Source organism: Amblyraja radiata, chromosome 1 (assembly GCF_010909765.2).
Source record: "Amblyraja radiata isolate CabotCenter1 chromosome 1, sAmbRad1.1.pri, whole genome shotgun sequence".
In the NCBI taxonomy this organism is placed as follows: domain Eukaryota; kingdom Metazoa; phylum Chordata; class Chondrichthyes; order Rajiformes; family Rajidae; genus Amblyraja; species Amblyraja radiata.
Genome location: NC_045956.1, coordinates 32,301,355 through 32,313,604, shown reverse-complemented (window position 1 = coordinate 32,313,604; position 12,250 = coordinate 32,301,355). Strand labels below are relative to the sequence as shown.

Sequence of the window (12,250 nt, the reverse complement as noted above, 5' to 3'; positions counted from 1 at the left end):
ACGCTCCAGGGTTTTTGAAAGAAAGGGGAGGTTTGAGATTGGGTGGTAGTTAATGAGAGAGGAGGGATCAAGACCAGGTTTCTTTAAGATTGGTGTGACAGCAGCAGTTTTGAAAGCAGAGGGGACAATTCCTTGGGACAATGAGGAGTTGAAGAGATTAATGAGGTTGGGGCAGAGAACGGGGAGGCAGGACTTCAGCAGGGGAGTGGGGAGAGGGTCGAGGGAGCAGGTAGTGGGTTTGGAAGAGCTAATGAGTTTGGAGATTTCAGTAAGGGTGACCAGGTCAAACTGGGAGAGGAAGCAGTGTGGAGGAGGGGTAAGGAGGTCAGTGGAGATGTTGAAAGGAGGGGCCTTGGTAGGTGGTGGAGTAGATGCTGGGGAGTCGGGTACAGGGGATAAAGATTGATAGATGGAGATTAGTGACATAGGCTTAGGACCTAGGAGATTAGTGGTCAAAATGAGGGCGCATGGTATTGGGGGTAGAGTGCTGACGTGGACAGGGAAGTGGTTGGCAGGCAGGAACAAAGTGTAGGGATTAATGGATCCCTTTCAGAATGGCAGGCAGTGACTAGTGGGGTACCGCAAGGCTTGGTGCTGGGACCGCAGCTATTTACAATATACATTCATGATTTAGATGAAGGGATTAAAAGTAACATAAGCAATTTTGCAGATGACACAAAGCTGGGTGGCAGTGTGAACTGTGAGGAGGATGCTATGAATTGAATTGAAATAATTTAATTGCCACACAACCAAGGTCGGTGGTATTTGGGTTGCCAGCAGCGGTACAATAATAAAGAACACAACCACAATAAAAATTTTACACAAACATCCACCACAGCATTCATCACTGTGGTGGAAGGCACAGAGCTTGGCCAGTCCTCCTCCATTTTCCCCCGTGGTCGGGACCACCACCCTCCACAGCCGTTGCTGCGGGCGTCCAGATGGTAAGGGGCAAAGTCAAAGTCAAGGTGAGTCCAGGATCGGCTCTTCCCAACCAGAGACCGCGGCTTCAGGCTGGTGTAGGCCGCAGGCCGGCGGACAAAGTTTTAAAGTACCTGCCGTGCCGCAGCCGGAAGCACCGCAGTCTGCAGGGCCGGCGGTCGAAGCTCCCCTCCAGGGGAGATGATAAGTCCATGCCGCACCCGCGGTAGAAGATGGCCGCGGGCCGGCAGTGAAAGCTTCTTCTTCCCCCGGGTCCTCCACGTGAGATCCCGGGCTGTAGACGCCGCACCAGCTGGAGTTCTGCAGACCGCGGCTTCAGGCTGCCGGCTGCCGCGGGCCAGCGTAACGGAGCGCTCCCCTCCAGCGAGGTCTCACCTGCTCCACGCCGAGAGTCCACGCTGCGCCCGCCGCTGAAGCTCCGGGCGCGTCTCCGGGAAAGTCCGCGCCGATCCTTGCTGTTAGGCCACGGGGGAGGCGACCTGAAAAAGTCGCCTCTCCATGGAAGAGGCGGCCGAAACGGTTTCCCCCTTACCCCCCCCACACCACCCCCCACACATAACACACAAAGAAACATTAAAAACAAACTTTTAAACATACTAAAAAAATACGGACACGCTGCCGACAGGCTGCTGCCAGTGCAGCGCCCCCTACTGATATGAGGATGCAGGGTGACTTGGACAGGTTGGGTGAGTGGGCAGATGCAGTTCAATGTGGATAAATGTGAGGTTATCCACTTTGGTAGCAAAAACAGGAAGGCAGATTATTATCTAAATGGTGTAAAGTTGGAAAACGGGGAAGTACAACGGGATCTGGGGATCCTTGTTCATTAGGCACTGAAAGTAAGCATGCAGGTACAGCAGGCAGTGAAGAAAGCGAATGGCATGTTGGCCTTCATAAGAAGAGGAGTTGAGTATAGGAGCAAAGAGGTCCTTCTGCAGTTGTACAGGGCCCTAGTGAGACCACAGCTGGAGTATTGTGTGCAATTTTGGTCTCCAAATTTGAGGAAGGACATTCTTGCTACTGAAGGAGTGCAGCATATGTTCACAAGGTTAATTTCCGGGATGGCGGGACTGTCATATGTTGATAAAATGGAGTGGCTGGGCTTGTATACTCTGGAATTTAGGATGAGAGGGGATCTTATTGAAACATATAAGATTATTAAGGGTTTGGACACGCTGGAGGCAGAAAACATGTTCCCAATGTTGGGGGAGTCCAGAACCAGGGGCTACAGTTTAAGAATAAGGGAGTAAGCCATTTAGAACGGAGATGAGGAAAAACTTTTGCACACAGAGAGTTGTGAGTCTGTGGAATTCTCTGCCTCAGAGGGTTTTCTGGATGCTTTCAAGAGAGTTAGATAGCGCGCTTAAAGGTGGCGGAGTCAAGGGATATGGGGAGAAGACAGGAACGGTGTACTGATTGTGGATGATCAGCCAAGATCACATTGAATGGCTCGAAGGGCCAAATGGCCTACTCCTGCAGCTATTGTCTATTGTCTGTTGTATTGTCTATTGTTATTGGTTAATATACAGTATATAATCTGTTGTGTTATTCTGTTATGCTGCAGAAAGTAAGAATATCATTGGTACACAAAATTGCTGGGGAAACTCAGCGGGTGCAGCAGCATCTATGGAGCGAAGGAAATAGGCGACGTTTCGGGCCGAAATCATTGTTCAGTTGTCAGTACAAATGACAATGAAATTCTCTTGACTCTTATTTCTGTTTTTCACAGTTTGAGAATATTACTTCACAACCAACAACTTGCGCTCCTGGAAGGTGTCGCTGCTTCAGAATTCTTCCTCAAAGGCTGGTGGAAGCAGGATCTCTGAGGATACTAGAAATAGGTAGAATCTTGATAAACTTTCAAGTCAAAAAGTTTGATGAGAGCAGAGCCGTAGACGTTGTATATACGGATTTCATCAAGGCATTCGACAAGGTTCCGCATGGTAGGCTGCTCTGGAAGCATAGATCCCATGGGATTCAAGGAGAGAAAGCTGAATGGATAGAATATTGGTTTGGTGGAAGGAAGCAGATGGTGATGGTGGAAGGTTGCTAATCGGACTGGAAGCCTGTGACTAGTGGTGTGCCTTAGGGTTCGGTGCTGGGCCCATTGCTGTTGTCATCTACAACAATAATTTTGATGAGAACATGCATGGCAAGATTAGAAAGTTTGCAGATGATACAAAAGTGGGTGGTATTGTAGATAGAGAAGGTTGTCAAAAGTGGCAGCAGGATCTTGATCGGTTGGCCAGGTGGGCTGAGGAATGGTTGATGGAATTTAATACAGAGAAATGTGAGGTGTTGCATTTTGGGAAGTCTAACATGGGCAGGACCTACACAGTGAATGGCAGGGCTCTGGGGAGTGCAGTAGAGCAGAGGGATCTAGGAGAGCTGCTTGAAACTGCCCCTCATGATTTTGGACACGTCAGTTAGGACACCCCCGCAGCCTCCTGCATACCAAAGGAAAAGAGTGTTCGGTTTTGGACACCATGCTATTGGAAGGACATCATTAAGCTGGAGAAGGTGCAGAGAAGATTTACGAGGATGTTGCCAAGACTCGAGGGTCTGAGCTATAGGGCGAAGTTGGGCAGGCTGGGACTCCTTGGAACTCAGGAGGCTGAGGGATAATCTTATAGAGGTGTACAAAACCATGAGGGGAATAGACATCGTGAATGCACAGAGTCTTTTACCTAGAGTAGGGGAATCTAGAACAAGAGGACATAGGTTTAAGGTGAGGGTGGCAAGACATAATAGGAACCCGAGGGACAACCTTTTCACACAGGGTGGTGGGTATATGGAACAAGCTGCCAGATGAGGTAGTTGAGATAGTACAATAACAACATTTAAAATAATTTTGGACAGATACGTGGAGAGGAAAGGTTTAGAGGGATATGAGCCAAACGTGGGCAAACGGTACTAGCTTGGTCAGCATGGACAATTTAGGCCGAAGGGCCTGTTGCCCTGCACTTTTGACTCTGTCAATTACATAAAAAATGGAAGAAAACAAAGTTGCAATTCTAGAAAGTTTTATTGACATTATGTTCAAAGTACAGTGAAGGTCTTCAAATAATAAACGTGGTCAATAATCACCTTCGGCCATTACATGACATTGTAGATAATGGAATGAGAGAAGACATGGGGGTTAGAAGTTGCCTGAGCTGCTCTAAGCAGAACAAATCAGTCAACTGACCACTTGGAACCTCTTCAATGATCAGCAAGGCCGGGGATTTGTTGTAGTATAGTTTGCTTTGTTATAATAGTTCCCTGCACCGGGATACCAGAGGAGATGCCCGTGACGTGGAGAATTTCCTTGTTTAATTACCAGTGAAGATGACAACATAAAAGTTGCGTTTACCATTATGTAACGGGCAAAATACAAGTGCCTCCATACAAGGAGGTGGTCAGGGATGAATGGGATTATTTTATGGTTCCTTAGTTGGTCTGCGTATCAGGCTGTACCTGTACATTGGGTGGAATCTGTGGGAATACAACTTCCTAATGCCTGAGGTATAGACTGATTCAGAAGGAACCTCCCTTTTCCGAAATTGCCTCTTCACTAGCTCCGTAGCAGGATTAGAGCTTCCCTCTTGTAGATTGCTCTGCGCACCTAACGCATTGTTATTCATTCCATTGCCATTTCCACTCAGGCCTTGCCCATCGCTGTTTGACCCTTGGTCATTCCCACCCTGGCTGTAGCTGCTGGAGTTTGACCCTTGGCCACTATCCCCTTTGACATTGCTGTTTGACCCCTGAATATTTCCAAGCTGATCATATCCATTGTTGTTGGATCCTTGACCATTTCCATGTTGCCCATACCCATTGGAGTTAGACCACTGGCCATTACCACCTTGACCATACCCTTTAGAGTTTGACCCTTGCCCAGTCCCCCCTTGGCTATACCCATTGGAGTATGATCCTTGACCACTTCCTCCTTGGCTATACCCATTGCCATTTGACTCTTGGCCATTGGCACCCTGACCAAACCCATTGGAGTAAGACCCTTGACCATCAGTTTCTTGGCCATACCCATTGTTATTCGACCCTTGGCCATTGCCTTCTTGGCCAAACCCATTGGAGTATGACCCTTGATTATTACCGGCTTGGCCATACCCATTGGTGTTTGTCCCTTGGCCATTCCACCCTTGGCCATTAAATCCATTGGAGTACGACCCTTGGTTATTACCTCCTTGGCCAAACCCATGGGAGTACGACCCTTGGCCATTGCCTTCTTGGCCATACCCATTTGAGTATGACCCTTGGTTTTTACCTCCTTGGCCAAACCCATTGTTGTTTGTCCCTTGGCCATTCCACCCTTGGCCATTAAATCCATTGGAGTACGACCCTTGGCCCTTAGATTCTTGGCCATACCCATTGCTGTTTGATCCTTGGTTATTACCTCCTTGGCCAAACCCATTGTTGTTTGACCCTTGGCCATTCCACCCTTGGCCAAACCCATTGTTGTTTGACCCTTGGCCATTCCACCCTTGGCCAAACCCATTGCTGTTTGACCCTTGGTTATTACCTCCCTGGCCAAACCCATTGTTGTTTGACCCTTGGCCATTCCACCCTTGGCCATATCCATAGGAATTTGACTCTTGACCATTGGCATCTTGGCCAAACCCATTGGAGTTTGAACCTTGCCCAGTCCCTCCTTGGCCAAATGAATTGCTGTTTGATCCTTGACCATTTGAGCCTTGACCATTAGTATTTGAGTCTTCAATGTCCTCATCTTCTTCATTATCATTGTTGATTTCTCCCTCATTATCCTCATCTTGATCCTCATCATAACCATTGGCACTTGACCCTTGGCCATTGCCATTCTGGCTGTTCCCATTGCTATTTAACCCTTGGCCATTGCCATTCTGGCTGTTCCCATTGCTATTTAACCCTTGGCCATTGCCATTCTGGCTGTTCCCATTGCTATTTAACCCTTGGCCATTGCCATTCTGGCCATCTCCATTGCCATTTAACCCTTGGCCATTTCCACTTTGTCCATTCCCATTGTTGTTTGAACCCTGACCATTGCCATTCTGGCCATAGCCACCACCCTTCCCTCCAAGGCCATTGCCATAAGTACCATAGCCTTTGCCAAAGAGCCATTCCCAACCACTAGCCTGTGGTGAGGGACTGTAATACATGGATGTGCCTTTGCCATTAGGAGATCCTTGGTACATCCCACGTTTCTGGCCTGCGTAGAATGACCTGTTGTGGGGACAGCGACGAGATCTCAATCGAATTGCATCGTACAAGCCAACTCCTTTCTGAAGTCCTGCTGAACAAAATATTTGCAATGTAATATTACTGGGGTATACAGTACTTCTCTTCACCTTATTTAGCCCTTTTTAGTGAGGGTGCTGAGGGCCTGGGCTATAGGGGGCAAGCTAGGACTTTATTATTTGGAGTGCAGGAGGCTAAAAGATGATCTCACAGAGGTGTATAAAACCATGAGGGGAATAGATTGGGTGTATGGAACGAGGTGCCAGAGGAAGTTGTTGAGGCTGGGACTGTAACAATAATGAAAAGGCATTTAGAGTGGTATGTGGAGAGGACAGATTTGGAAGGATATGGCACATCTTGGTTGGCACGAGCAAGTTAAGCCGCAGGACTTGTTTCCATGCTGCATGAATGTATAACCTTTAGAAACAGGGTCTGAAAGGACAATGAGGATGTTGCCAGGACTAGAGGGTGTGAGCTATAGGGAGAGGTTGAGTAGGCTGGGTCTCTATTCCTTGGAGCGCAGGAGGATAAGCGGGGATAGAGGTGTACATGAGAGGATTAGATCGGGTAGATGCACAGAGTCTCTTGCCCAGAGTAGGGGAATCGAGGACCAGAGGACATATAGGTTCAAGGTGAAGGGGAAAATATTTAATAGGAACCCGAGGGGTAACGTTTTCACACAAAGGGCGGTGGGCGTATGGAACAAGCTGCCAAGGAGGTAGTTGAGGCTGGGACTATCCCATCATTTAAGAAACAGTTAGACAGGTACGTGGATAAAACAGGTTTGGAGGGATATGGACCAAGCGCAGGCAACTGGGACTAGTGTAGTTGGGACATTGTTGTGGGCAAGTTCGGCCGAAGGGCGTTTCCATGACTCTATGACTAAAGAGGGTGGATGATGGTGGTGTGGGGAAATATTCCATAGAGCATTTTGACATCTTTAAGTTGCAGAAGAGGATTCACCAGGATATTACCTGGGCATGCGGGCCTGAGTTACAAGGAGAGCATTGATAGGCTGGGACTTGTCTCATTGGAGTTTAGGAGACTGAGGGGTGACCTTATTGAGGTGTACAAGATCATGAGGGACATGGATAAAGTGACCGCTCACTATTTTCCCCAAGGTAGTGCATTCTAAAACTAGAGGGCACAGATGTAAGGTGAGAGGGGAGAGATTTAACAGGGGCCGCGGGGACAATCTTTTCATTCAAGGGTTGTCCGTATCTGGAACGAGCTGCCAGAGGCATCTGTAGAAGTGGGTGTGATTATAACTTTAAAAAGATAGTTTAGTTTATTTTAGTTTAGAGATGCAGCGTGGAAACAGGCCCTTCGGCCCATCGAGTCCGCGTCAACCAGCGATCCCTATACTATCCTACACACCAGGGACAATTTTCAATTTTTACCAAAGCAAAATAACCTGCTAACCTGCACGTCTTTGGGAAGTGGGAGGAAACCGGAGCACCCGGAAAAACCCACGCGGTCACAGGGAGAACACGCAAACTCCGTACAGACAGCGCCCGAGGTCAGGATCAAATTAGGGTCTCAGATTTTGTCCAGATATATGGATAGGTAGGTTTTGGAGGGATACGGGCCAAATGCAGGCAAATGCAACTAGCCCATTTTATCAACTAGGTCAGCATGGACAAATGGGCCAAAGGGCCTGTTTCCATCCTGTGCTCCTGTGTAACTCAATGACTCTATAATTGCATGATGGCGTATTGTGGAGATATAACAGTAGATGGGTAGGAAGGAACTGCGGATGCTGGTTATACACCAAAGATAGATACAAAATGCTGGAGCAGGACAGGCAGCATCTCTGGAGAGAAGGAATGGGTGATGTTTTGGGTTGAGACCCTTCTTCAGACAGAAGATGGGGTTGCTCCACATGGCAGGATATGCTGAGGGGGGCTGATGGATATGTTCAATGTTAAGAAAGGCTTTTTGACAAAGCAATCGGGGGTGTTTATCCTCCGGATGATGGTCAATGCAGAACAAGAGAAACAGAGGAGAATTGTTTGGACCAGCGATCACCTTAGATCACATTAGCTCTATCCTACACAATAGGAACAATTTACATAAGCCAATTAACCTACAAACCTGCACGTCTTTGGAGTGCAGGAGGTAACTGGAGTACCCGGAGAAAACCCACACGGTCACAGGGAGATCGTACAAACTCCGTACAGACAGCACCCCTAGTCAGGATCGAACCCGGGCCTCTGGCGCTGAGAGGCAGCAACTCTACCGCTGAGCCACTGTGATGGCACCATTCCATTTTACTGTACCAATCTTATATGGTTTCGAACATGTTCAAATTATTGATCTGCACGGAAGCTCATCTGAGAATTCATCAGCAGAACAACGTGGGCAAGAGTTCTGGTGAAGGTTCGCTTACCTCGGTCTGCAGGCGTGTTGGTTGGGGTCGGCTGGCAGTTTGGATGGTCAGGGTTAGTGTGGCAATCCGCCTCACTGTTGGTTACAGCTTCATTATTAATACCTGAGTAAAAGAGAATCACTTTCAGTTAGTGTTGGAAAGGTGGTACAGGGGGCGGCAGTGGAAGAGTTGCTGCCGCACAGTGTATGAGACCCACGCCCCATCCACCAGTTCTATGTTATCCCACTTTCTCATCTGCTCCCTACACACCAGGGCCAATTTACAGGGGGGGCAATTAATCTACAAACCTTTGGAGTGTGAGAGGAAACCTGCCCAAGGGATGTCTCACTATATTGAAAATATTAAGTCATGGAGTCACACAGCAAGGAAACAAGCCCTTCAGCCCAACTTGCCCATGCTGACCAACATGCCCCATTATGCTAGTCCCATCTGCCCACCTTTGGTCCATATCATATAACCATATAACCATATAACAATTACAGCACGGAAACAGGCCATCTCGGCCCTACAAGTCCGTGCCGAACAATTATTTTCCCCTAGTCCCATCTACCTGCACTCAGACCATAACCCTCCATTCCTTTCCCATCCATATACCTATCCAATTTATTTTTATATGATAAAATCGAACCTGCCTCCACTACTTCCACTGGAAGCTCATTCAACACAGCTACCACTCTCTGAGTAAAGAAGTTCCCCCTCATGTTACCCCTAAACTTCTGTCCCTTAATTCTGAAGTCATGTCCTCTTGTTTGAATCTTCCCTACTCTCAATGGGAAAAGCTTGTCCACGTCAACTCTGTCTATCCCTCTCATCATTTTAAAGACCTCTATCAAGTCCCCCCTTAACCTTCTGCACTCCAGAGAGTAAAGACCTAACTTATTCAACCTTTCTCTGTAACTTAGTTGCTGAAACCTCTAAACCTCAATATCCCTCTAAACCTTTCCTATCCATTTACCTGTCCAAGTATATTTTAAATATTGTAATAGTACCTGCCTCAGCTACCTCCTGTGGCAGCTTGTTCCATACCTATCACTCTCTGTGCAAAAATGTTGCCCCTCAGGTTCCTATTAAATCTTTCCCCTTTCACCTTAAACTTTGTATTCTTGATTCCTTATCCATGGGTAAAAGTCTGTGCAGTCATCCTATCTATTCCCCTTATGATTCTATACACCTCTACAAGTTCACCCCTCATCCTCCTGCACTCCCAAGAATAAAGTCCTATCTTGCCCAACCTCTCCCTATTGCTCAGGCCCTTAAGTCCTGGCAACATCCTCATAAATCTTCTCTGCACCCTTTCCTTTCACCTCCTCCCTCACTCACATCTAGGGACCCCAGCAGTCCCTCCAGGTGAGACCGAGGCTCATGTGCACATCCTCTAATCTTATCTCCGGCATCCGGTGTTTCCGATGTGGCCTCCTGTACATTGGCCAGACCAAGGGTAGACTAAGCAACTGCTTCGCCCAAGACATGCGCTCGGTTCGCCGAGGCCTGCTGGATCTCCCGGTTGCTAACCCTTCCCATTATCTCATTATCTCATTATGCCATTTCGCATAATCTCTCCCTTCCCATTCCCACGCTGACCTTTCTGTCCTGGGCCTCCTCCACTGTCAGAGTGAGGCCCAATGCAAATTGGGGGAACAGCACCTCATGTCACACTTTGGCAGCTTACCACCCCAGCGGTACGAAACTTGAATTTTCCAATTTTATGTAACAAAACAACTACATCCCCTTCCTCCCCTTTTCTCCCCTCTCTTCCCTGTGATCCACCTGGGATGTGCATACCTTCCTCTATTTTGCCCTCCTTTTCCCCTGCCACCATCCCCTTCCGCCCATATTCCTCCCTTTGGGTTCACATTTCACTCCCGCATTTCTAGCCTTATCACCGAGTCTTTTGGCTCCGTTTCACCTCCAGCCTCTTTAACTGACTCCACCCATCTGCTAACTGCACCCCTGGCCTGTCACCTGCTGGGCTTTAGAAACATAGAAACATAGAAAATAGGTGCAGGAGGAGGCCATTCGGCACTTCGAGCCAGCACCGCCATTCATTGTGATCATGGCTGATCGTCCCCAATCAATAACCAGTGACTGCCTTCTCCCCATATCCCTTGATTCCACTAGCCCCTAGAGCTCTATCTAACTCTCTCTTAAATCCACCCAGTGATTTGGCCTCCACTGCCCTCTGTGGCAGGGAATTCCATAAATTCACAACTCTCTGGGTGAAAAAGTTTTTTTCTCACCTCAGTCTTAAATGACCTCTCCTTTATTCTAAGACTGTGACCCCTGGTTCTGGACTCGCCCAACATTGGGAACATTTTTCCTCCATCTAGCTTGTCCAGTCCTTTTATAATTTTATATGTTTCTATAAGATATCCCCTCATCCTTCTAAACTCCAGTGAATACAAGCCTAGTCTTTTCAATCTTTCCTCATGTGACAGTCCCGCCATCCCAGGGATCAATCCCGTGAACCTAAACTGCACTGCCTCAATCACAAGGATGTCCTTCCTCAAATTAGGAGACCAAAACTGTACACAATACTCCAGATGTGGTCTTACCAGAGCCTTATACAACTGCAGAAGAACCTACTCCGTAACTGAAATCCTCTTGTTGAAGGCAAGCTAATTCCATTAGCTTTGTCCCACTCCCACCTCTCATTTCCAGCTTCACCCACCCCCTCCCTCTACTCCATCAGTTTGGAGAGTTGACCTGAAACTGGCAGCCAGTTCTTTGCTTCCACAGTATCAATATCTGATGTTAGAAACAAAATTAATTTCCAAAACTCCTTCACGGATACAAGGGAGGATTATAAAGAATACTCACCGAATGGTTGCATATTGAAACTTACCTCTAGCTGTGGTAGATTGGAAAGCAACAAAGGTGCAGAGAGCAAAGGCAAGCAGCACTGTTCCCTCCATGTCTGCCCAACTTGGCAATCTTCGGGAATTGGTGTCGAGGAGCTGCTCAGAATGGCTTTTATAACGCTCTTCGGCTGCCTGCAACCCTTTAATTACCAGTTCCACTCGCTCACCACACTAACACAGACACTGCAATTTACCTAAAGGGATTGTATTTACTTTAAAAAACAGTTGAAGTCTTCGCCACCCTGGATAATGAAGATTACAGCATTGAAGTCAGTGTTCACCTGTCTCCAATGGAAATGGAACAGTAGGCCGCTTATACTGATTTCCGCTTGGGAGAATTCATATTTATCATATTACATTTTATAATAACTCATAATATAGAGAAAGTTCCAACTTGTTCTCGAGTGTACAAGTAAAAGTTGAGTCCTGAAGAATATGTCGAGATAAGTTACAGAGATAGAGTGTGGAAACAGGCCCTTTGGCCCAACTTGCCCACGCCGACCAACATGCCCCATCAACACTAGTCCCACTTGTCCGCGCTTGGCCCATATCCCTCGAAACCTACCCTATCCATGTACCTGTCCAAATGCCTCTTAAACATTATGACTGAAAAATGGAGCAAATTATATATGAGGGAATTGCATTTAATATCGATTTATATTAAGAATGTTATATTTTATACTCAGACATTTAGTTTTCGTTTAGTGATACAGCATGGAAACAGGCCCTTCAGCCCATCGAGTCAAAGCCGAACTTCGATCACCCGTTCACACTAGTTCTATGTTATCCCACTTTTCCATCCACTCCCTACACACTAGGGACAATTTACAGAGGGCACAACCTAGCA

General features: G+C 47.3%; 1 protein-coding gene across 8 annotated transcripts; it reads right to left on the bottom strand.

Moving 5' to 3' along the window:
• Positions 1 to 3,948: 3,948 nt before the first annotated feature.
• On the bottom strand, positions 3,949 to 11,477 carry LOC116972374 (filaggrin-2-like). Of its 8 annotated transcripts, none has more exons than XM_033020004.1 (5): positions 11,388 to 11,477; positions 8,546 to 8,647; positions 5,207 to 6,211; positions 4,994 to 5,164; positions 3,949 to 4,867 (listed from the first exon to the last, which is right to left on the bottom strand). In XM_033020004.1, the coding sequence occupies exons 1-5, from the start codon at positions 11,455 to 11,457 to the stop codon at positions 4,362 to 4,364; spliced, it is 1,854 nt and encodes a 617-aa protein (XP_032875895.1). In that variant the 5' UTR covers positions 11,458 to 11,477; the 3' UTR covers positions 3,949 to 4,361. The 8 variants fall into 8 exon arrangements, with proteins under 8 accessions (XP_032875895.1, XP_032875886.1, XP_032875907.1 ...); XM_033019995.1 differs by having other exon boundaries at positions 4,994 to 5,178; positions 5,221 to 6,211; XM_033020016.1 differs by having other exon boundaries at positions 4,994 to 5,136; positions 5,221 to 6,211.
• Positions 11,478 to 12,250: the final 773 nt, after the last annotated feature.